The sequence below is a fragment of the Coenobita brevimanus genome, unplaced genomic scaffold (assembly GCF_032717465.1).
Source record: "Coenobita brevimanus isolate Jiangsu-jjx unplaced genomic scaffold, ASM3271746v2 jjx.HiC_scaffold_3093, whole genome shotgun sequence".
NCBI lineage: Eukaryota > Metazoa > Arthropoda > Malacostraca > Decapoda > Coenobitidae > Coenobita > Coenobita brevimanus.
Genome location: NW_027644085.1, coordinates 26,807 through 50,856, shown reverse-complemented (window position 1 = coordinate 50,856; position 24,050 = coordinate 26,807). Strand labels below are relative to the sequence as shown.

Genomic DNA, 24,050 nt, shown 5'->3' with positions numbered 1-24,050 from the left:
ACTCTTCACTCAGACTTTCTCATAAATTCAAACTTAGACGATTTGGGTGCTGTTCCTCCATCATTCCCTCTGACTTCCTCATGGCTGACATTAAGATTTCTTCAAAAGATGTGTTTCTGTCCTCACTGGCTCCAGCATTAACAAGACGTTTTGGCTTGGTGGGATCCCTCCTGCTGTCATCAGCACCTGGGCATCTGTGTTTACACGCTGTCTAGGTAAACTCATTTGCCTTTGTATGTCAACTTGTACCTTTCCTTCTTGCTGGAAGTTTGCTTTCATTCAGCCTCTCCGAAAGCAGTGTGACCATTCCCAGCCCTCCAACTATCGCCCAACTTCTTTAACATCATGTATTTCTATTTTTTTAAAATACTTTCTTTTAAAAAAGAAACCTTTAAATTACTTTTCCTTTCATAACCTTTCCGATCATCAGTATGGTGTATGCCAGAGTTGCTCCACTGGCGATCTTCCCACCTTCGTCTCAGATTCCTGGTCATCCTCCTTTCGGTACTTTGGAGAAAACATTACCACTGCACATGACATGCCAAAGGCTTTCAATCGAGTCTGGTATGAATCTTTAACTTCCAAACTGTCCTCTTATGGTTTTTATCCTTCTCTCCATGCCTTCATCTCTAGTTTTCTATCTGGTTGTTCGTTCTATAGCTGCTATTGTAAACTACTACCGTTTATCCCCTAGGGCTATTATTAGTGGTGTTAGACAGGGCCCTGTCCTGTCACTATCTCCTTTCTATTCGTTAATGACTTTCTAAACTCTATATCCAACCCTATTAGTTCATACGCTGATGTCACCATCCTCCAAGTTTCCATCAGTTTCATGCAGTGCTCACCTCTTCATCATGGCTGATACTAAAATTAGCTCAATCGATTAATTTTCTTCCTTGCTGGCCTCAGTACTAACAAAGGCATATAGACCTGACGGGGCCCCTCCTGTTGCCCTCAAGAATTTTGCATCCGTGCTTACACCCTGCCAAGGTAAACCCTTTCGTTTTTGTCTGTCATCTTGTATCTTTCCTTGTTTCTGGAAGTTTGTTCTTATTCAGCCTGTCCCAAAGAAGGGTGTCCATTCCCAGCCCTCTAATTATCGCCCAATTGCTGAACATCCTGTGTTTCAAAAATTTTCGAGTCTAGTCTTAGCACAATAAAATTAAAGCATCTTTTCTATCACAACCCTCTGTCTGATCGTCAGTATGGATTTCGCCAGGGACTCTTTATTAGCGATCTTCTCACTTACCTTTAAGACACTAAGTCATCCTCCTTTCGGGACTTTGGCGATAGCTTTGCCATTGCACTTGACATCTCAAAGGTGTCCCATCGAGCCTGGTATAAATCTTTAATTTCCAGTCTGCACTCTTACGGTTTCTATCCTTCTATCAATGCCTTCATCTCTAGTTTCCTCTTTGGTCATTCTGTAGCAGCTGTTGCAGACGGTCATCGTTCTTCTCTTAAAGCAGTCACTAGAGATGTTCCTTAGGGCTCTGTCCACTCACCAACTGTGTACTTCTTATTCATCAATGTTGTTTTAAGGTGTATATCAAACCCTATCTACCCAAACGCTCATGACTCCACTCTTCACCTTTCCATTTGCTTCATGCAGCATCCAAAGTAGCAGTTACTTCATTAAACAAGGGATGACGCTATGGCTCACCTAATATATAACTTGGCTCATATCTCTGGTTGGGGTAAAAGTAGTCTTTATTTTTAGTGAATCAAAAACTCACTCCTTACATCTGTCAACCTGATAAAATCTTGCACAGGATTCTCGTTTCTTTCTCTCTCTCTCTCTCTCTCTCTCTCTCTCTCTCTCTCTCTCTCTCTCTCTCTCTCTCTCTCTTTTTTTTTTTTTTTTTTTTTTTTTTTTTACCAGCATCCTTCTCATTCCTGCACCATCTTTATACATAACTGGGGTTTCATTTTATTGAGGTATATCTTTGAAAGATCATATTACCCCTCTTGAAAAGTCTATTTGAAAGAGGTTAGGTGTGCCAAGCCGACTTCATGCCTTCTTTACCCATGCACAGTTGTTGACTTTATACATGGGTTTTATTCGCCCCTGTGTAGAATACAACTGTCACGTGTGGGAAGGCTCCCCACATACAGCTCTACTCAATAAGGTGGAGTCAAAGGCAATTCGTTTCATTTACTCTCCTCCTATTACTGGCTTCCTTCAACCTTTGTCTCTTTGCCGCACTGTTGCATCTTTATCTCTTTCTATCATTACTTCAATGGTCACTGCTTCACTGAACTGCCTGTTTGTTTCCCTCTAACGTTATGGCTGGCCAGCAGCACTCGTCTAGCTACAAACACTTATCCCTTTTCTGTCCAACTCTCTAAAGCAAGAGTTAACCGCAACTTCCAGTCCTTCATATATTCAACAGGTAACTTCTGGATCTGTCTTCCTCTGTCTGTATTACCTACTGCGTCTTTCAAACGCAGTGTGTCCAAGCATCTCGAAATGAAATGAATGGCTCTTCAAATAGACTCTGCGATGCTCTATTTTTGTTTTTCTTGAAGGGAACAGTATCTGGTCTCCTGGCCTTTGGTTCCTCTTTCCTTAGATTAAAAAAAATATATATATGTCTCTTTGCAACAAGGTCTAGTCAAAAGCCCTTCATCTCATTAACTGGGCTCCGGTCAACCTCTTTCTTTCTTTGCTGTTGTGTCTTTACTGTATTTCTTTTCTATCACTACTTCAATGGTCATTGCTCCACTGAACTGTCTGCTCGGATCCTTCCATCACCATGGCATGTGAATAGCACCCATCTAGGAGCAAACTGTCACCCTTTATCTGCACAAATCTTTAATGCAAGAGTTTACTGTTACTCCCAGCCCTTCATGTATGCAACAGTCAACTTTTTTCCTATGTCTGAATTTCCTACTAGGTATATCCAGTCTTTTAAATGCTATGTGTCCAATAATCTCAGAATGAATGGATCTTCGATTTAGCTCTATTATCTTGTTTTCATTTTTCTTGGAAGAAGCAATTTGCATTTGCTTCATTCTTCATTGCACTTGTGTATTCGATAGCCAATAAATTAAGTCTTATTCTAATCTGACCTAATTAATCTAACCAACCCTAACCTAACCTAACCTAAAGCAACCTGACAACATAAACCATCCATCCATCCATCATTCATTCCTACGTTGCCCCATGAGGAGCGTAGAAGCCCGGGGCTAGGCAGTTCGTCCTGACATTTAAGAGAGTGACCAACCTCACTCATCCCTGAGTGGCATTACGTGAGCAATAAACCCCAATCACTCCTTGGATATAAACCTTCACCGGCTCAATCCGATTGGAGCACAATAATTACCCACTAAACCACCAGGCGCCAAAATTTGGTTATATGGTTACCACCCAGCATAGTAAATGGTTTCCTGGTGTACAGGAAACTCATTTGGCTTGTCACTCAGCGTAGAGTCACCCACACGCAGAAGGAAGAGGAAAGAATGAAGGAATGAAAGATGGAAGAGGGAGTGTAAAGTCACCCGCAGGCAGAAAGACGAGGAAAGAATGAAGGAAAGAAAGACAGAAGAAGCTGGAAGGAAAGAAGGATGGAGGAGAGGACAGGGCAGACACCCGAGAGCATCTTTAAAAAATAGCCAAATCTAACTAGACAGTAGGGGACGATGGCCGGTTCTAAGCGGGCCGTTGCTAGGGAACTAGTAGCTGGCTAGAAACCAATACCTTGCAGAGAAAACTAGGTTATAGGATGGTCATTGTGTCCAGGTTTGGTAGGACGCAGTTAATTCTGAAGAGTATAGGTCCCTGCCACAATTAAACAAGACTGCTTGGGACGCTGAGGCCCATATTAACAGGGTTGCCACTCAAGGACTAGAGGAGAGAGGGAAAAAATGGATAGCTCACTTCCGATAGGGAATGGCCTCAAGATAATGCCTAAAAAAGTCAGAGCTTTCTATGCCCAGTAATAAAGCTTCTACAGTTCAAACCATAATTAGTACGAAAAAAATGCGGTTTTTCAGCCGATACTAGCCAATGATTAGTTGCAACTGAAACCTTGAGGACACAACTAGGTCACAGGCTGGTCATTATATCCAGGTTTGGTCGAAATCGGTTAACTATGAAGAGTAGAAGTGCCTGCTACAATTAAACAGGAAAACAAGAAAGAAAGAAAACGCAACTAACAATAAGGGCAGCAAGAGCTGGCCAACACAACCTAACCTAACCTAATCTAAACCCATCTTAACTCAACCTAATCTAACCTAACCACACTAACACACCTAATATATCCTAACATAATTAAACTAATCTAACACAGCCTAACATAATTAACCTAACCTAAACAAACCTAACCTAATCCAACCTAACCTAACCACACTACACCTAACCTAATCTGACTAACCAGACTTAACCTAACTCTTCGACAGATTGGAAAGGTGCTGCTTAATCGTCCATCATGAAGGCACTGCTGACTCTGGTAATGATGATGATGGCAGCCTCTGGGTCAACGGACGAGACAGGAATATTTGGTTGTCATGCTGGTACTCCGTTCAAGTTTAATCTCAGGGACCTCTTTGATTGGGAGTTAGGTGAGCAGAATTAGTTTGTTTATTTTTATTAATGCTGTGAGGAGATTAATCAGCATTAAAACAGCAGATGTTGATGTTATGTGTGTTCTATTCTCGTCGGGAAACGAAGCACCTTAACACCTTTTCCTTAGCGATTTATTTTTGGATATGGCTGGTTAATATCCTTTCATACGTCACTTATGCAGATTATGGTGATCGTGGAATAATTTATGTAACGCGGACAAGGACAGTAAGGTATAATAAAATAAATTGCTTAGGAAATGGTGTTAGTGAGTTTCCTTAACTGACGAGAATACGGGCGTAAATGTAGCGTGGAGTGGCAGAATTATTTTTCGTGGATTTTACTAGGAGTTGATAAAAGAGAAATTATAGCACTGGAGTGTAAGAATGCCTTAGTTATGTTACTGTTCAAAAAGAATGGTAAAATAAGTGAAAGTAAAAATATAGTATAATTAGTATGATGAGTGTATTTAGGAATCTGATATGGAAGAATAATTAGAGGAAAGGTGGGGAATATATCAGAATGTCTGGTTTGTGATGAACAGTACAGTAAGATCTAGCATCTAACGAGTAATTGGTACCAAAAAAACCACTCGTTAGATGCGAATTCGTTAGATGCTAATACATAAACATATGGGGAAAATTATAACAGGTAAAATAATTGGACCGAACCCCTATTATGACACTATTTTCACTCATTATGTAAGTTATTGGCATTAATGTAGGTCATAAAATTATACATAGTGGTAAAATATATAATATAAAGTAGAAATAATGTGGATAACTCACCTGTGAGTAATGAATGAGGTGCGTAGGTAAGACGAAAGGTGGTATCCGAGGCGGGAAGGGAGGCTGTAGGCCGCTCCTCCTCTCTCCTCCCCACCTACGCCACCACCACAACCAGCCTCCTCCCTCCTCTCGCTCTCCACTGCCTCTCGCGATGCCTCCCCGAGTTTTATCTTCTCGTCTGCATTCTTTTCCTTCCCAACAAATCCAGAAAAGTCATCAGGAATGTCACCAAGAAGATTCTCTGTTTCTGTGTTCTCATCGTCACTCAGTCTCTCGTCCTTCATTTCCACTGAGATTTGCCACAACTTCTCCAAGCTCACGGCGTTTGTTTAAATATTCATTGATAACTGTTTGTCTTCTTTCATTCACTTTCTTTGCACAGGTTTCACTGACCTCCTGGTTTGGTTTCTGAATCAAAGGTAACACCTTCCCCACCCACAGAGACTCTGATGTGCCAGTACTACACAGAAACACTTCCATTTTTTGTGCCAGATCGACGGGAGATTTGAACCGTGCGCCCTGGATTATTCTCGTTAGATACGAATATGGGTAGTGGTCCAATAGTGTCGTTAGATACAAATTTGTTTGCTGTGAACTCGTTAAAACCGAGATCACACTGAATGTTTTCAAGACCCGTATTCTCGTCGTTAAGGACACTCCCTAATACCTTTCCCCTTGAGATTTATATCCATACACTACCTTACTGCTGCCTTTTATGTTGCACTTATCTTTTAAACACCAACATGGAAGGCAAAATTAACAAACAAGTGATTATTAATGAGCTGTTTGCAAAACTAACTGGTAAGGAAAAGATGCTGGAGAGCAATCTTGACCGAGGTTAATACAGGTTCAAGTTTGGTGGGGGATGTGTGTATCTAATATTTACTGTGAGAAAAGGGAGAATGCAAGTGTGATGGTAGGTAAGGTATTTTGGGCATTCATGGATCTGGAATAAGTGTATGACAAGGTGAATAGGAAGGATTATGGAACGCTTTGCGGATGTATGGTGTGGACAGAGAACTGCTGAACATTGTAATATTTTAATGATGGTAATGTGGCGTGGATTTCTAAGAGAGTGCTTAAATATGAACAATGGAGTGAGACAAGTGTGTATAATGTATTGATGTATCGCGAATGTTATGATTGTATAGGCTACCGGTATATATATATATATATATATATATATATATATATATATATAACCCAAAGCTTCATTTCATATATATAACCTAAAGATTCTCAGAGAGAGAGAGAGAGAGAGAGAGACGGTCATGCCGGCGTGCAGCAATATTTGCCGCCACATCACTTCATTCATGTGTCAGAATCTCACAATAACTTCCTTCCTTTCCCCAGCGCTAACTCAGTGCAGTAAACCAAGGACGATGGAGTTTTGCCAGTCTCAGCTGGACAACTGCGTCCAGGTAACACATTTCACAAGTGTTAATTTTATAAATTTTTTGGCTTTACCTTAATTATTCCATCTGTTAAACGTTTGGCAACAACACACATTCTCTCTCTCTCTCTCTCTCTCTCTCTCTCTCTCTCTCTCTCTCTCTCTCTCTCTCTCTCTCTCTCTCTCGAAGTTTACTCTTTTTCAGTCTGTCTCTAAAAACATCAACCGCTGCCCTGTGTTTAATGTTTTTTTGCGCTGCTTTTTTTTTTTTTTTTTTTTAATGTATAATGACTTGATTGCTTTCTAGTTTTTACTTTAACTGTATCTTTGTGTCTATTTCTTGTTTCTTTTTGGTCGGCCTTTAACTGTATCTGTTGCCGTACCTGTTGCACAGCCAGGAAAATTTCTTCCATCCATCCATCAATCAAACCTGTTGTTTTCACCAAAACGGTCTCATCGCTTGTATTTCAAATGTCTTTGACTCTGTCTTAACTATGACTCTGAAGCATCTGTCCATTCGTAAACCTTTCTCTGACAATAGGTATGGATTCAGTCAGGGATGTTTTACTTGCGATTTTTATTAAAGGGCTTCAGTTGTATGTAAAAGGAAAGGGAAATGTTCTCCCGATCTAGACTTTATTAGATCATATAATCCTCCTAAACGACAGGAGAGCACTACCCCTCCCGACATGGCAGCTACCGCAGCTACCGGTCGTGGCTTGAACTCACGGTCTGAAGGTCCCGAGTCAAATGCTCTGCCATTGAGCCACCCTGCCCCCCCCCCAGTTGTATAAAAAGGCTGATTTTATATATATATATATATATATATATATATATATATATATATATATATATTTTGTAGAGTTCTGAGGGAGAGCAAGACCGACACCCATGGACGATGCATCTGCTATTGCCTGCGACCCGTTGAGGGGGGCATTTAACAAACCAAAGTCTCCAGCGGCCCAGAAAATCAAAGGGACTGTGGTTTGGTTTAACGTTAGGACGGGGTACAGATTTATCAAGTGCCAGCATACTGGCGTTGATCTTTTTGTGCACTGCCAGACCATCATTAAATCAAACCCATGGCAAACCCAACGCTCCCTTGCAGATAGAGAGATGCCCCCGTTTTATCTCTTCGGAACTCCTAAGGGTCCTGAGGCATGGGATGTTACTGGGCCGGGAGGTGTGGCCGTGCAGGGTTCTGCTGATGCACAGCGACGACTCACGGCCCAGGGACGCCAGGCCAGGGATCCTACAAGTTCTTGGGAGATAAACACTATTGCTGAAATGTGCATTGTGATTGCGAAGGCTTTCTGTGGTGGTAATAAGGGGGTTTGCGTGTTCTCCTCCCCAAAATGGTTGAGGAGAACTGGCCGCCTCTCCTTATTATCCCAGGGTGCTTTGCCCACGACATATATTCTGCTCCTCACCGAGGGAGATGTCGGGCCTGGCTCCTGCAGCCTACCACCCCCTGCACAACACCACTGAAGAGGCTTCAGCTGGAGTCCCCACTCAATAGGAAGAATGTGACTCTGATCTCTGACGCGGCTTTGGAAATGAACACGGCACAGACCATGGCATAAGTTCACCATCTGCCATGAAACACTGAGGAGGGGCAGGACTCTTCTGACACCGCCTTCATGGCCAAGGTTGCGCTGACCAGCTCCTTGGCCTAGGAGGAGGTCAATGAGTCCTCCCCTCCTCCTGCAGTGGAGGGCAATTTGTCCTGCCCTCCCATCATGGACCACAAGGATCGGCTAGACACATCTTCTTACCGCCGCTTCCTGACCCTAGTGCCCACACCCAGTCTACCAGCTTGGAGCCACGATAGACTCCAACCTATACGACCTGCTCTAGGCTGCCAGCCAGAGTGAGGTGATCTGATCAGTGTTTTTTGTCAGGGGGAAGGATGTGCATCTAGCTGACCTTTGAGCCTTTTATCGTATGTTACCTCCACGTCTGGCCCCTTAGAATGGCCTTTATATGCAGCGCTGGTGCAATGATGACAATTTGATTTCCTCCACCATCTAATTTGGCCTAACTCTTATCTGCCGGGGGTTCTGCACCATCGCCCACTCCTTACAAGTAATTTGCGAGATTTTGGGAAAAATACCCTTATTTCAAACCCTAATAACTGCCAAACTCTTATAGTTAGAGAAAATATTAAGTATACATAAGACTCAATAACTCTTCCTCTTTCAAATTAAAGTATCCAGAGGTCTCCAGGTGGTCCAGTCGATGAGTAAGGATAGATGACTGGTTTTCTGTTTTTTGGCGGGCTAATCTGGTTGGCCACCACGGCTGAACTTGCTGGCTAGCTTGGCAATACTGACCGGAGTGGTGATTGTAACACTGACCAGACTCTCGGAAATTTCCAATCTTTTTTTTTTTTTTTTTACTTTTCCTTACCATCATAAGGAAGAGTCATTACCCCCTCCATGTGGCTCCCCATAGAGTTCTCTGCCCGTTTCATAGCACAACCATGCCCCATAGATGTAAGGGGAAAGAATAGCTATTTTCTGTACTCGCGTCTTCCGATAATTTTAATAATTTCCCACTACTACAACACTTATGCTTGCACTAGACATCATGATTACAGGTAACTGCACTTCGAGAGGCAAATGTTCTGGCTGTTTCACGAAATATGGTTGAGTATGAGGTAACTACTTGTACTAAAATTGTGACTAATTTGTACTAATCACGGGCATCATAAAAATATTACTAATGTTATACACAACTTACATTTTTGTACTTCACAAATACGCTAATGCTCACATATTCACCATTATAATCTGAGTAACGAGGAAACAAGTTAGTTACAGCCACCCAGCTCATTTTCTTTCTCTCCTATGCACTTTTGGTTTTCTCTCAATGTATTAGATAGGGTTATTCAAGGAATTTCCAATCATTGTTTCACAAATACCCATAAAAGTAACACTGATTGTAATGCACTTGTAAAACTTACTATGAAACACTTATTTCATAACGCTTGCAAGATATAACTTATAATATCTTACAATTCACATACGTATATTGTCACAGAAAATGGGCACGAGTTCAGAGGGTGGCGGGAAGGTGCCTGTGGCATATCCCATCAGCCGGTGGTGCTCAGCGCCCTGAATCATGACGGTTGTCAAGTCAGCCGGCGTGTAGGACTAATGGCCCACACAGAAGGCGATGGCCGTGAAGCCACAAATATATATATATATATATATATATATATATATATATATATATATATATATATATATATATATATATATATCTTCACTACATTTATAAGATGTTGCACAATGAAACTCGAGTGAATCATAGGAAAAAAAAAATTAAAGCCATGATATTAATACTGTGACTGAGTTCTCGTTAAATATAATTAAGTATGGATGAATATCTACGAACCCTCTCAGCGGACATACAGCAGTAGTAGCGGTAGTTGTAGTAGAAGTAATAGTAGTGGTAGTAGTAGTAGTAGTAGTAACTGCAACCCCAGATTTATCTGAATGTGAGCCGAGTGACTGCAGGCTGAAGTTACCCTTCTCCTGTGGATGACCATCCTCCTTTTGAGGGATAGGGTGTGACTTACAGGACATTTTTATTACCAGGCAGTGGGTCCACCTGTTCATATCGGTGTCATCACGTGAAGGGGTCCCTCTCCAGCACGGGACATACCGTAAACTGAAAACAAAAAAATAGCATCATTGAAAATATCGGTCTCTGTTATGTCGGATTAAATTGTCCTTGCTTCACAGTGAGGCCAGACTCGTTAGGTAGAATCTGAGTGGGTTAAATCTTTATATTTTGGTGATTAGCTGATTTATTCTACCTTCATGAACCTCCTTTTGCACTTGACAATATAATTTCCTATTCCAAGTCAGTTTTTCTATACTGCGTGGTGTTCTTTCTCACCATTTCTTGTCAGTGTTTACTGGAGGGTTTAGTGGGCAGGGGAGAGCTTTCTTTAATGCTATCCGTGTTTTATTCTTGTAGTTTAGTCACACTCTTTTAGGAACTGCCTAGCATGGCCTTCTGCAGTTATCTTCTCTTCTTATGATCTAATGTACAAAACGAGATATTCTACCCAGACCCACCTTGCAAGACCTATTGTAACTGTAAACTAACGGGTCTTAATTATTTTTTTCTTACTATGTGGCTTCTAGTATCGTAATGAGTTAAGGGTACCCAATCTGATTATGAATGGCAGATGGGAAAGAAAATATAATCAGCTTAGTTCTATGGGCGGTAATCTCGTGCAGCTGGGAAGGTTACTAACACCTCTTTCTTTCCTTCCATACAATACTGCCATTTTGGTTTACGTGGAGGTGGCTGTGTTAGGGTGCATCCGGACTGAGAGTGGGCATGCAGTTGCGAGCCAGGGAAGGTTGAGGCGGGAGGTTTTAAATCACAGTAGCTCATACAGTTGGCCATATGCAACTCTTTTTCTTCGGGTAGACTAAGTCATTCAGTCATATTGGCACTGTCCGATTGAGTCCTTAGAGAAAAGTGGCAACATCACACATTTAACATCCTCCCAAACAAAATCAGGTATTATGGCATGTTAATATTAGGTTAGACCAACGTTGGTTGGGTATACTGTAGGTTGATTTAATGTCAAAACACGTTTTTCCTGAATATTTTTGTGGTTTGATTACGCGAATTCTTTCATCTACTCCCAAGTGAGGATGCGATGGTGCCGAATTATTTAGCGCTGAACTCTCTCAGATGTTACCAATATGATTGGATGACTAAGTGTACTAGAACAAAAACACCTGGCCATACTGCCAGTGGCTGCAAGCAGGTATTAGCGTGAGCCCGCGCGGGTTCACACTGTAGTTGACAGTTAACTTGAACCCACGCATACGGGATGGATAAGGAGCAGTTTAAAATTGAGGTTTCACTAACATCATCTATATGGGAGACATGCCATATGATGTACAGTGACAGAGCATTTGCTTGTATTGCACAGCAGCAGAAAAGGACTGGTGGGGAAAAAAAAAGTGTATCTAGTCAGTTTATTTTTATATACATAAACATACTCATCTGGTGACAGACTTTTTGTCCATGAATTCCCATTACAAAGCAAATGAAAATTTACACTATAGTTACTGTGGGAGATAATGAAGATAATTAGGCTGAAAATTGCACCAATAAAATAATTGGACTACCGCAAAGCTCTGCTCATGGGCAGTAAATCAAAAATTAAGTGCGTTTGCCAAGATACTGAGCCTACATCTGAAAAGAAGTATTTTTGTTATTTTTACAAGTGTCTCTCACATGTGTTTTTTCATTTTTGTATAACTTTTTCCTGTTGAGATGTAAAACCACACATTTCTAACCATACTTTTTTACTCTAACCATCTGTAATCATATTAGAATAATTTCTTAAACTTGCAAATTGGGATAAAAACAAAATATATGTATTTAATAGGGTGTCAGTATAACAGTATGTGTATCTATACTGTGTAAGCACAACAGTATATGTATCTAGTAGTGTGCAGCTGTATCATGCCTACGTGACCATTAGTGCAAGTCTCAGCAACTTTTGAAGATGTGATGACAACTGTAGCCGACTCCCCACACCACTGCTGCACCACTGCTGGCAGTTGAAGGGCTGGCTTAGAACGGTTTAGACCTGTTAGCACCCATTAAAACTGCATCAATACTTTTGGCTCACTCCTAATTGGGTGTGAGTGGTGGAACACATTACCAGGATTTTCATTCACATAACCTACGGATCTTGCTGTTGCACCCGTTACCTCTTCTGTAATAATGTTGTACTGAAGGATGCATATAAACATTTAGTGATCCATATAGCTTTATCGAAAAATTTCTTTGTTCTGTTCATTATTCTCAGTTTTTGTCGTAATTTTCAAAAGCAAACTCATATTCATCTGGCTACATCCATAGGTGGTAATTAACACATTTTTGCAGGTTTCAACCCTGTCTAGGGTATGATGTGTCTTTCAGGAAGCAGTTTGTACACCAGCATACTGTACTTCAGCAGGACTTTCTTAAGAATACCATCTACTTTTTTTTTTTTCCCCTTAGCGCCAGCAATCTTGCTGCCTGCAGTTCCCGAGGGTTACGTGATGACGTTGCCATGGCAACACCAGCCTACTCGCCTCTAGTTCGGACGTTCAAACGCTCCAGCTCTCATTCGCCTCGCCAGCCCGCTCGCAGTCAGGACGCACCCCTGTGATCAAATACTTAAGGTTCTTCATAACTACTTCCACAGATTCTGCATAAACTCCACGGTGAGGTGAACGAGCAGATCTACAAAGACGTGCTTGGTTATGTTTCTGAATGTTCTGAGTTCTTGGGCGCCAACATTAATGTAGAAAACATCCCTTCAACCCTGGCTGGTAAGTTAGTTGTCTTCTGTTTCTCTCTCTCTCTCTCTCTCGTTCGTCCACCTTAACATAAAGTTTTCTCTTTTTTTTTTCAACTTATCTCCAATACTATAGTGTTAGAGGAAGATTTTATGACCATACTTTACTTTCTCTCTCTCTCTCTCTCTCTCTCTCTCTCTCTCTCTCTCAAAACAAGAATAAAAACAAAATCTGTCACTGAGGAGAAAGGGTTTATTAATACCCGAAATTGCCACCCTCTGCACAAATCCGAGAGATTAGGTGTGCTGAGCCGACTCCGTGCCTTCTTTACCCCTGCACAGTTGTTGACTTTATACATGGGTTTTATTCGCCCCTATGTAGAGTACAATTCTCATGTGTGGGGCTGCTCCCCACATGCAGCTCTTCTCAATAGGGTGGAGTGAAAAGCTTTTCGTCTCATTAACACTCCTCCTCTTACTAGCTCCCTTCAACCTCTGTCTCTTCACCGCACTGTTGCCTCTTTATCTCTTTTCTATCGCTACTTTCATGGTCACTGCTCCTCTGAACTATCTGCTTGCGTCCCTCCACCTCAACGACGGGTGCGTAGCACACGTTTAGCAGCAAACTCTCATCCCTTTTCTGTCCAACACTCTAATACAAGAGTCAACCGTTACTCCCAGTCCTTCATTTATGCAACAGGTCAACTCTGGAACTGTCTCCCTTTGTCTGTATTTCCTTCTTCCTATAATCTCCAGTCTTTCAAACGCAGTGTGTCCAGGCATCTCCAAATAAGCGGATCTTGAATTTGGCTCTATTTTGTTTTTGTTTTTTCCTTGGAAGGAGCTCTTTTGCGGGCTCCTAGCCTTTGGGTCCTTTCTCGCATTGAAAAAAAAAAAAAAACTCATGCAGGGTTGTCCAAATATTGCCCATCCATTTCTCAGCTGCTTCGGGGACGACTCTGTCAGCGATACCATGCAGTGCTTCTCCAAAATCATTTTCTATTTCTCATTACGCCTCTTCTGATTTATAGTACATTTTATTTTACGTTCATGAATTGTACCGTTTTTACTAATTTCAGAGACAAACCAAACTCTCTTTTTCCCACCTCAGAAGACTGAGCCGTCTTTACAACACACAACTTTTGAAGATGTGATACATATGTGGATCACCTTGAATATCCTGAAGACAAGAGAGATAATATAATTTTGATATTTGCTATTACAGTAATAATAATATTAATGATCATCATCACCATCTGTACCTCGTTTCCCACCCTAGGGCAGGGTGAGGAGTGACACATCCAGATAGCCAAAGTTTGCCCAGTCCAATGGGCCACGCTTCCATTCACTCATCATTCAAGCCCCCGGAGTCCTGACTCTATCTGATACGCCAAAAACATTCACCACATTCTGTAGCTTCATAACGTATCCGGTAGAATTAATCCGGACGCTATCACGTTAAAAAGGGGTGCCAAATCCCTGATTATGCACTTCTTTTCACAACATTCATCCAACCAGCTCGATCTATTGTCAGTCCCTTACCCTCACCAACATCCATACCTCTCTTCCTCACACACTCATCCACAATATCCTTCCACTTTCTCCTTGGCCTACCTCGCCTCCTTCCTTCTTTAAATTCGCTCAGATATACTGTACCTTTCTTCACCACTACTGTTAGCCATTCGCTCCACATGACCATACCATCTCAGTACACTCTCTTCCGTAATGGTGTCCACGGATTCTCTCAATCCACATCTTTCACGAATCACATTATTTCATATCCTATCCACTCTCTGTACTCCACATACATTCCTGTAAACATGCTTACATTGGCTCTACTCTCTCTATCCCCATTCATCAAGCTTTAAAAATATTCTTTCAATCCAGGGGCGTCATTGGGGGGGGGCAGCGCCCCTCGCTGCCCCCCCCAAGCTTTCTAAGGGGACCTCCAAATCAACTACAGTTAATGAAAAAAATATATAAGGTTAACACTGTGAAATTAAAAATAGTGTGTGTTTAGCCTCAATACGGTTTGAGTGAAATATATCGTGTGTGTGTGTGTGTGTGTGTGTGTGTGTGTGTGTGTGTGTGTGTGTGTGTGTGTAATAATCATAATTATTTACTAGGCATATTAAAGGATGTCAATATAAATATGTTCCTAGCCACCTGTTCAGTTAACTTCAGTATAGAGCTGCCTTTTCTATTGTATTCTGGCTATCATTAATAGCTTTTATTTATTTTAGGAAGTACGTACCTGTAGGTAGGAGTCTTAAGAGTTCATGTAGAGCAGTGGTTCCCAAAGTGGGCGTTGCTTTACTGATTGAAGAACTTGAAGCTCTACAGGCATCATCATGCTATATTGTGGAAACATATACAATATATATATATATATATATATATATATATATATATATATATATATATATATATATATATATATATATATATATATATATATATATATATATATATATATATATATATATATATATATTCAACTAGTAAAGCAACCAACATTACTGACTTAGCCACTACATCATCCCCTAGTCAAGACTCAGATTTTATTTCCGTTGATGAAGCAGAAGTCACATTAGCACATACTGTTGCACTGAACCAGGATAAAAAGGTACAAAAGACAGTCCATCCACATCAAAAACTCCAGCGACTCAAGCAGCTGATATATCTAAGTCCCCCTGTGATAAACCCAGTCAACCAAAATTGCCAAGCTACTCAAGCAACCAGAATAATAGGAAACTGAGAAGTCCCTAATTTGATTTCTTTTCTTGGTTAGAACACTCAGTCTCACAAGATGCGTGTTACTGCCCTCCATGTAGGCATTTTGCTGGAGCATCTGTTCATAAGGAGGAAGGATTAGGTAGGCCACAGTTTATTGATGTTGGAACAAGGAAACGGAAAGATACCAGTACCCTTCAAAAACAACATCAGGCAAGTGAAAGACACATTAATAGTATGATCGCTTGGTCTAATGTCAAGGATATTCAGTCAGGGTCCACTCAGTCTGTAGCATCTTCTCTAGCTTCAGCTAGGCTACAAGAAACTGAGGACAACATGTATCATGTAAAGTTACTTTTAAAAGTCACTGCATTACTGGCAAGGCAAGGCCCGTTTTTTCGTGGACGTAATGAGGGTGGTGATACATTAAACTCAGGAAATTTTGTAGAAATTCTTCACCTAATTGCTTAATCAAATCCCTCTCTAAAACAAAAGTTAGATCGACCAGAATGAGTTGACATCAGTTGTTGGAAGACATATCAAGGACACAATTTATGCTGAAGCACAAGAAGCCAAGTAATTTTCAGTTATGGCTAATGAAAGGAAAGACCTGTCAAAAAAGGAACAGATGGCTATTCTTGTGCGGTACTTTAGTGAGGGTATTGTGAAGGAACGTGTCATTGGAACCTATCACATGGAAAAGGTTGATGCTGCATGTTTAGCTGATTTTATTTGTAAGGAGATAGAACAATCTGGTTTAATTTAGTATAAGTGTGTGGCTCAGTGTTATGACGGTGCTAGTGTAATGAGTGGATGCTCTAGCGGGATTCAAGCAAGACCACGGGATAAAATTCCTCAAGCAGTATACATACATTGCCATGCACACAGGCTGAATTTAGCAGTGGGCGTCTGCATGAAGAATACCAGTGGCCTCTCTTCATTTTTTTTTTCAATTATTAACACATTTTACACATTTATTAAGCAGTAACACAGGGAACCAACTTTTCACAGAGGCACAGAAAGCAGAAGATCTTCAGGTTTTGACACCAGAAAGACCTACTATAACTAGATGCTCTTACTATTATAGTTCAATATCAAAGATTAAGCTTTTCTATGGAGGTTTGCTATCAGTGTTTCATACAGTTTCAGAGGGTTCTGATTTAAAAGCTGAGGCAGAAGAAATGGACTGTACAAAAAATTAGTCTATCAGGTTCGTAATGGATCTTCCTATTAATGAACAAGTCCTTAGAGTTACCAATAGTTTGTCAGATCAGCTTCAAGCAAAGGAAGTCTTACTATCTGAAGCTTGCTCTCTCATACAGTCAACTATTATGGAATTGCAGGTCTTGAGAACGGACGAGGCTTTCTCTGATATTTTTGACAAAGCAAAAGATTTTGCTTCAACATATGAGGCAGATACCAACTTGGAAAATTCAAATCAGTTGAGCAGACCTAAGCCTAAGAGAATTCAGGAGGTATCATCAGGACTAAAGAGTTTCTTAAATGATTCAGCTCTAGGGAGAAATGAGGTGAATACTTGTATTGCTACAAAGACTGAAATCAAAAGGACCTATTTTGATAGATTTATCTCAGAGCTTGATATTCGCTTCACACAAAACATGCCCCTAATAGAAGCAAAGAATGCACTTGAATGCAGTTCCAGAGACCTTCTAGAATAATATGAGAAGCATTCTATTATAGTACAGTCTTAGGAAGATATAGACATAGGTGAAATTCTTCTAGTTTCCCAAATATCTATTGCAAAAAGACATTTTCTAAGTAAGAGTGACAAGCCAAAGAATCTGTTTTAATTATATGAACTCAGACCATTAGATTGTGCATACAGTATTCAGAAATAATGAAGATTATCAAAATTCTTCTCATCCTTCCAGTAACTACTGCAGGCAATGAATGACTTTTATCAATACTTCGCTTAGTCATGACATATCTAAGAACTTCAATGAGAAATGATCGCTTAAGTTACTTGGTACTTATGGCCTCAGGAAAGGAACTTATTAAAAATCTTTGCTTTAACATCCTGGTTGATAACTTTGCAAAGCCGAGATCACGGAGATATCCACTGTTGCAGTAGTTTGTTCATCATATGTAGTTTAATTTTCAATTTCTTCTAATGAAATCTTATATTAATGTACTCTTCTTACGTAAGCCTCTTCCAAATTTAAAACCATCATTTTATTTCTGCTAGCTCTTAGTGTACAGCTTACTTTTTCACATTACTTTATATGGTTCATGGGATTTTGGAGGCTAGTAAGCTAAAAGCTTTCCATTTTTAATTCAGTTACAAGATTACATCTTTTCGTTCTCAATTTTATAATAATTATCTTTTCATCAGGCTGTAAGAATGAAGTCAGTTTAAGCTTTCACCAATACAAATATTTTAATTCCAGTTTGGTCTATTATCCAAGGTCATTAGCATATAATGCAATGATATATACTTTACCATGCACTTTAAATTACATATTCAACTTCACACAGAAATACTGCCAATGCTAGAATATCCATTAGTGTGTCTTTGAGGAAGTAATTGGTTTAGCAAATAATTATATACAGTGTATATATTTGTTTACTGCTTTAATTCTCTAAATACAGCTTTGCATGTGGCTTCAAAATGTTTGCTTGCCACCCCACCCGTTTGGAGAGGTGGGAGTATGGGCGCCTCCTAAATAGCCTATGTCCCCCCCCCCCCTCCAGGAAAATTGAAATGACGCTCCTGTTTCAATCTGGTCCTTACTTCATCCCTATGGATTAATAATTCTACCACCTACATCCATCACACCTTCACATTTCTTTCCACTGTCACTTCTAACATTGCGGCACCTCTTTCCAGAATAACTTCCTACAGTATTTTCAAAGTAGTTTGCATTAATTTTTCTTCCTGGATCATCATTTACCTCCTTTTTTTTCTTCAGTAGTCTCTTTACTATTTAGTGTAATAATAATAATAATAATAATAATAATAATAATGATAATAATAATACTAATAATAAATAATAATAATAATAATAATAATAATAATAACAATAATAATAACAATAATAATCTATCTATCTATCTATCTATAGCCCGACGCCCTAATCCCGCAAAGGGTGGCCGCAGACAAAACGCCTCCAAGTCACTCTGTCACCCACCATTTGACTCCCCTCCCCCCAACTCACCCCCCCCTCCCTCATATACCTCTCAACTCCATCCCTCCACCTCATCCTCGGTCTACCCCTCCCTCTCCCTCCCTCCACCTCACCTACATACACCCTCTTAGTCAGTCTTTCATTCTCCATCCTCTCCACATGTCCAAACCACCTCAGTGTATTTCTCCTAATCTTTTCAACCACATCCACATCTACCCCACAACGTTCCTTCACTTCTTCATTCGTCAACCTGTCCCTCCATGTCACTCCACATGCTCCTCTCAAGTAACTCATTTCCACTGCTCTCACTCTTGACTTGTTCCCCTCTTGCAAGGTCCACGCCTCGCTTCCATACGTCAGGGTAGGGATCACAATACCATCATGCAGTGACTTCTTAACTTCCATACTCACCTCCCTATTTCTCATCACTGCTTTCAGTGTGCCAACAACCTTCCTTCCCTGCTGTACCCTTTCACGTACTTCATCCCCCAAAGTTCCATCCTTACTCATCACACTACCCAAGTACTTGAATGCACTCACATTCTCCATATCCTCACCATCCAACCTCACTGCACACTCTGTGACTTCATTCCTCTCAAACACCATAACTTTACTTTTGTTTACATTAACTTTCAGCTTCCTCCTCCTACACACTGTCCCAAATTCATTCACCAAACCTTGCAACTCCCATTCATCTTCACTCAACAATACTGTATCATCAGCAAACAGCAACACCCCCTCAATCATTAAGGCCACCCCCACATCCACTGCCCTACCTTGTACCTCCTTTACGACCCCATCCATATATATATTAAACAGCCAAGGAGACATTACACACCCCTGTTTCAGTCCCACATTGAGATCAAAGAACTCACTCAGCTCACCATCCACTCGCACCGTAGCCCTAGCTCCCTCGTACATACTCTTCACAGCACTCAACAATTTCCCCTCCACTCCATATATTCTTAATACCTTCCACATACCTTTCCTATCTATTCTGTCATAAGCTTTCTCCAAGTCCATGAAGGCAGCGTACACTTTCCTTCCCTTCTCTAGATACTTCTCCACTAAACATCTTAGAACAAATATCTGATCTACACACCCTTTTCCCTTCCTAAATCCCCCTTGTTCTTCTCCAACTAGCTCCTCTGTCATATGCCTAACCCTATCAATGAGTATTCTACCATATATTTTACCAGTCACACTAAGAAGGCAAATACCCCTATGGTTACCACATACTTCTCTCTCCCCTTTTCCTTTGTACAGAGGAACAATTATACCTGATTTCCAGTCCTCTGGAACCCTTCCCTCTTCCCAAGCCAATCTACACATAATAATCTACACATAATAATAATAATAATAATAAATACTGATGGAAGCAAAGATCTCCATCGATGTTAATGGGTGGAAATCAATATTAGAAGCAGCAGCAGCAATAGTAGTAGTAGTACCATTAGCAGCAACAACAACTGACGTAGCAGTAGTAGTAGTAGTAGTACAATTGGAAAAATACTATTACTGCTACAACTAATACTGCTACTTCAACTACTACTGCTGTACTACCACTATTTCTACTAGAACTACAACTACTACTACTACTACTACTACTACTACTACTACTACTACTACTGCTACTACTGCTATTACTACTACTACTACTACTACTACTACTATTATTATTATTATTATTATTATTATTATTATTATCATCATTATTATTATTATTACCTCATCATGCTTCCCTCCTCTTTTCTACTCTGATGGTTCTGTAGCTATTTCTTCTACTGATAAAGTAGATTTCTTCACTCAGCCTTTCTCCTCCAATTCCACCTTAGACGATTCCAGTGTGTTCCTCCATCACTTCCCCCCTCTGACTTCCTCATGGCTGACATTAAAATTTCTTCAGCTGATGTATTTTCTGCCATCACAGTCCTCAATACTAACAAGGCATATGGGCCTGATAGAGTCCCTCCTGTTGTTCTCAAGAACTGTGCTTCTGTGCTTACATCTTGCCTAGGTAAACTCTTTCGCCTTTGTCTGTCAACTTGTACCTTTCCTTCTTGCTGGAAGTTTGCTCTCATTCAGCCGGTCCCAAAGAAGGGCGACCATTCCCAACCCCTCTAACTATCGTCCAATTGCTTTAACATCCTGTGTCTCAAAAGTTTTCGAGTCAGTTTTTAATAAAAATTTTTAAAGCATCTTTCCTACCACAACCTTCTTTCTGATCGTCAGTATGGGATCCGTCAGGGACGCTCCACTGGCGATCTCCTCACTTACCTTTCAGACTCCTGGTCATCTTCCTTTCGGGACTTTGGCGAAAGCTTTGCCATTGCTCTTGACATCTCAAAGGCTTTCGATCGAGTCTGGCATAAATCTTTAATTTCCAGACTGCCCTCTTACGGTTTCGTTCCTTCTATCTGTGCCTTCATCTATAGCTTCTTTTCTGATCGTTCTATGGCCGCTGTTGTAGACGGCCATCGTTCTTCTCCTAGATCTATCAACAGTGGTGTTCCTCAGGGCTCTGTCCTATCACCAACTCTCTTCCTTTTATTCATCAATGACCTTCTAAGCTGTATATCTAACCCTATTCACTCGTAAGCAGATGATTCCACCCTTCACCTTTCCATTCGGTTCCCCCAACGTCCATCTCAGCAGTTACTTCAGCAAACAAGGGATGAGGCTATGGCACACCTAATGTCTGACTTGGCTCGTATCTCTGACGGGTAAAAAATAATCTGGTTGTTTTTAATGCATCAAAGCCTCTGTTCTTACACCTATCAACCCTACAGAATCTTCCACAGGTGTGCCCACTAATATTTAATAATATTCAGCTTAATCCTGCATCATCCTTGAACATGCTTAGGGTTTCATTCGCTCGGGACTTATCTTGGAAAGATCATATTACATCTCTTGTAAAATCTGCTTCTAAGAGGTGTGCTAAGCTGACTCCGTTCCTTCTTTACCCCTGTACAATTGTTGACTCTATACACGGGTCTTATCCGCCCCTGTATGGAGTACAACTCGCATGTGTGGGGAGGCTCCCCACATACAGCTCTTTTCAATAGGGTGGAGTCAAAGGCATTTTGTCTCATTAACTTTGCTCCTCTTACTGGCTCCCTTCAACCTCTGTCTCTTCGCCACACTGTTGCATCTTTATCTCTTTTCTATCGCTGCTTTAATGGTCACTACTCCTCTGAACCGTCTGCTTGCATTCCTCCAGCTCTACGTAGCACCCGCCTAGCAGCAAACTCTTATCCCTTTTCTGTCTAACTCTCTAATGGAAGAGTTAACTGTTACTCCCAGTCCTTCATTTATGCAACAGGTCAACTCCGGAACTGTCTCCCTCTGTCTGTATTTCCTGCCTTCAATGATCTCCAGTCTTTCAAACACAGTGTCCAGGCATCTCGAAATGATCGGATCTTGAATTTGGCTCTTTCTTGTGTTTTGTTTTTTTCTTGGACGGAACAGTTATTGCGGGCTCGTTGCCTTTGGTTCCTTCTGCCTAGCTTAAAAAAAAATGATGGGGTGCCCATCACCCACTCACTTGAAGTAGGGATGTCATATGGTCTCTACAATGAGTGGCAAGCCAAATGGTTTCCAGTACCCAAGAAACCATTTACAACGATGGTGGTATCCATATAACTGGGGTTCTTGGCCGGGTTGAGGGGAGCACAGTAGCTCAGTGGTAGGGTGTCGGGCTAGTAATCGTGAGGTTGTGAGTTCGCGCCCTGCCCGGTGACTGCTGTGCTGGAAGGGGTTGCAGTCTTCTGTAATCCTAGCCGGGCTATATGATCTGATGAGGTTTAGCTTGGGGATTAAATCCCCTCTTGGCTGGGTTGAGTGTTCCCCCGATTCGCCTATCTAAAATCACTTAATCATGGCAAATGTTTTAGAGAGCCTAGGAGAGCCCAATACCTGCTCAGGGTCCCAATCAAATGGGCAGGCAGATTCGTATGGCCATGTGGAACGTGAGAAGTATGAATGAGGACAGCAAGAGAGTGAAAGGGGTGAATGTGTTCAAATGGGCAAGATATACCGTGATGGCACTGTGTGAAACAAAAAAAGAAAAGGGTGTGAAATGGAGGAGTGGGAGGGTGTGAAATGTGTAAGATCTGGCATGAATGTGCGAGGAAGATGCAAGGAAGAAGTTGCTTTGTTGAAGAATGAGGTGTGGCAGACTGGAATGAGAGATTACAAATGTGTCAGCAGCGAGATGTATGTATGTGAAGTTCAAGTTTGAGAAGGTGAATTTGGCTGTGATTGTAACGTATACGTCGTGTAATGACAGGAGTGAAAGACAGATTTCGGAATGGGCTGGATGAAGCAGTGGGAGAAATGCCCAAGAGCTATTTAGTGATCGTAATGGGCAATATGAATGGAAGCGTCAACACTGGTCCTGAGGATGACATAATTGGTTGTAATGGAGTCCCAGAAGAAAATGATAATGCAAAGCAACTGAAGGATGTGTCAGGAAAGGAGGTTGTGCATTTGTAACTCAATTTAAAAACAAAGATGCACATATATATACATGGTATGGAGGGAACTGGGATCATGCAGCAAGAAGCCTGACTGATTATGTGCTCGTAGGGAGGTCGATGCTGGGAATGGTTGCTGATACGAGAGCCATGAGAGGACGATGTGGAGGTCTGTCAGATCATATGATTGTTGAATGAAAGATCAAGCCGAGAGGAGTGAGATGGACCAGGAGAGAGAGGAGCTATCAGGGAGAAAGACTGAAAGTTGAGAAGCTGGGGATCAAAGAAATGGCAGATGAATACAGGGTCTAAGTAGGGGAAGAGTTAGAGTAAGTGAACTGGAATTAAATGGATCTGGACAGCCTATGTAATGCATATAGCGATTGTTTAGTTAGGAATGCTAAAGCAGCATGTGGTGTGGCAAGAGTAACAACAATGAAGATAGGTACGACTTGGTGGGATGAAGAGATTAAGAGAGCAGTGGAGAAAAAGAAGATGAAGTGGCTAGATTCGTTACAGGACAGGGGTTCAGTTGAAATGAGAACTGAATATACTGAGAGCAAGAAGCACGCAATGAGGCTAGTGAAGAGGAAGGAGGAGGTAAATGATGATCTAGGAAACCAAAT

At 41.1% G+C, this 24,050-nt stretch overlaps 1 protein-coding gene across 1 annotated transcript in view; it reads left to right on the top strand.

Moving 5' to 3' along the window:
* Window positions 1-4,430: 4,430 nt before the first annotated feature.
* The window catches only part of LOC145390163 (uncharacterized), a 39,600-nt gene continuing 19,980 nt past the window's right edge, over window positions 4,431-24,050 (top strand). Inside the window, exons 1-3 of the mRNA XM_080265190.1 lie at window positions 4,431-4,563; window positions 6,706-6,773; window positions 12,978-13,104. Of these exons, the coding sequence (XP_080121316.1) occupies window positions 4,431-4,563; window positions 6,706-6,773; window positions 12,978-13,104 (328 nt within the window). The remainder of the gene's footprint in view (window positions 4,564-6,705; window positions 6,774-12,977; window positions 13,105-24,050) is intronic.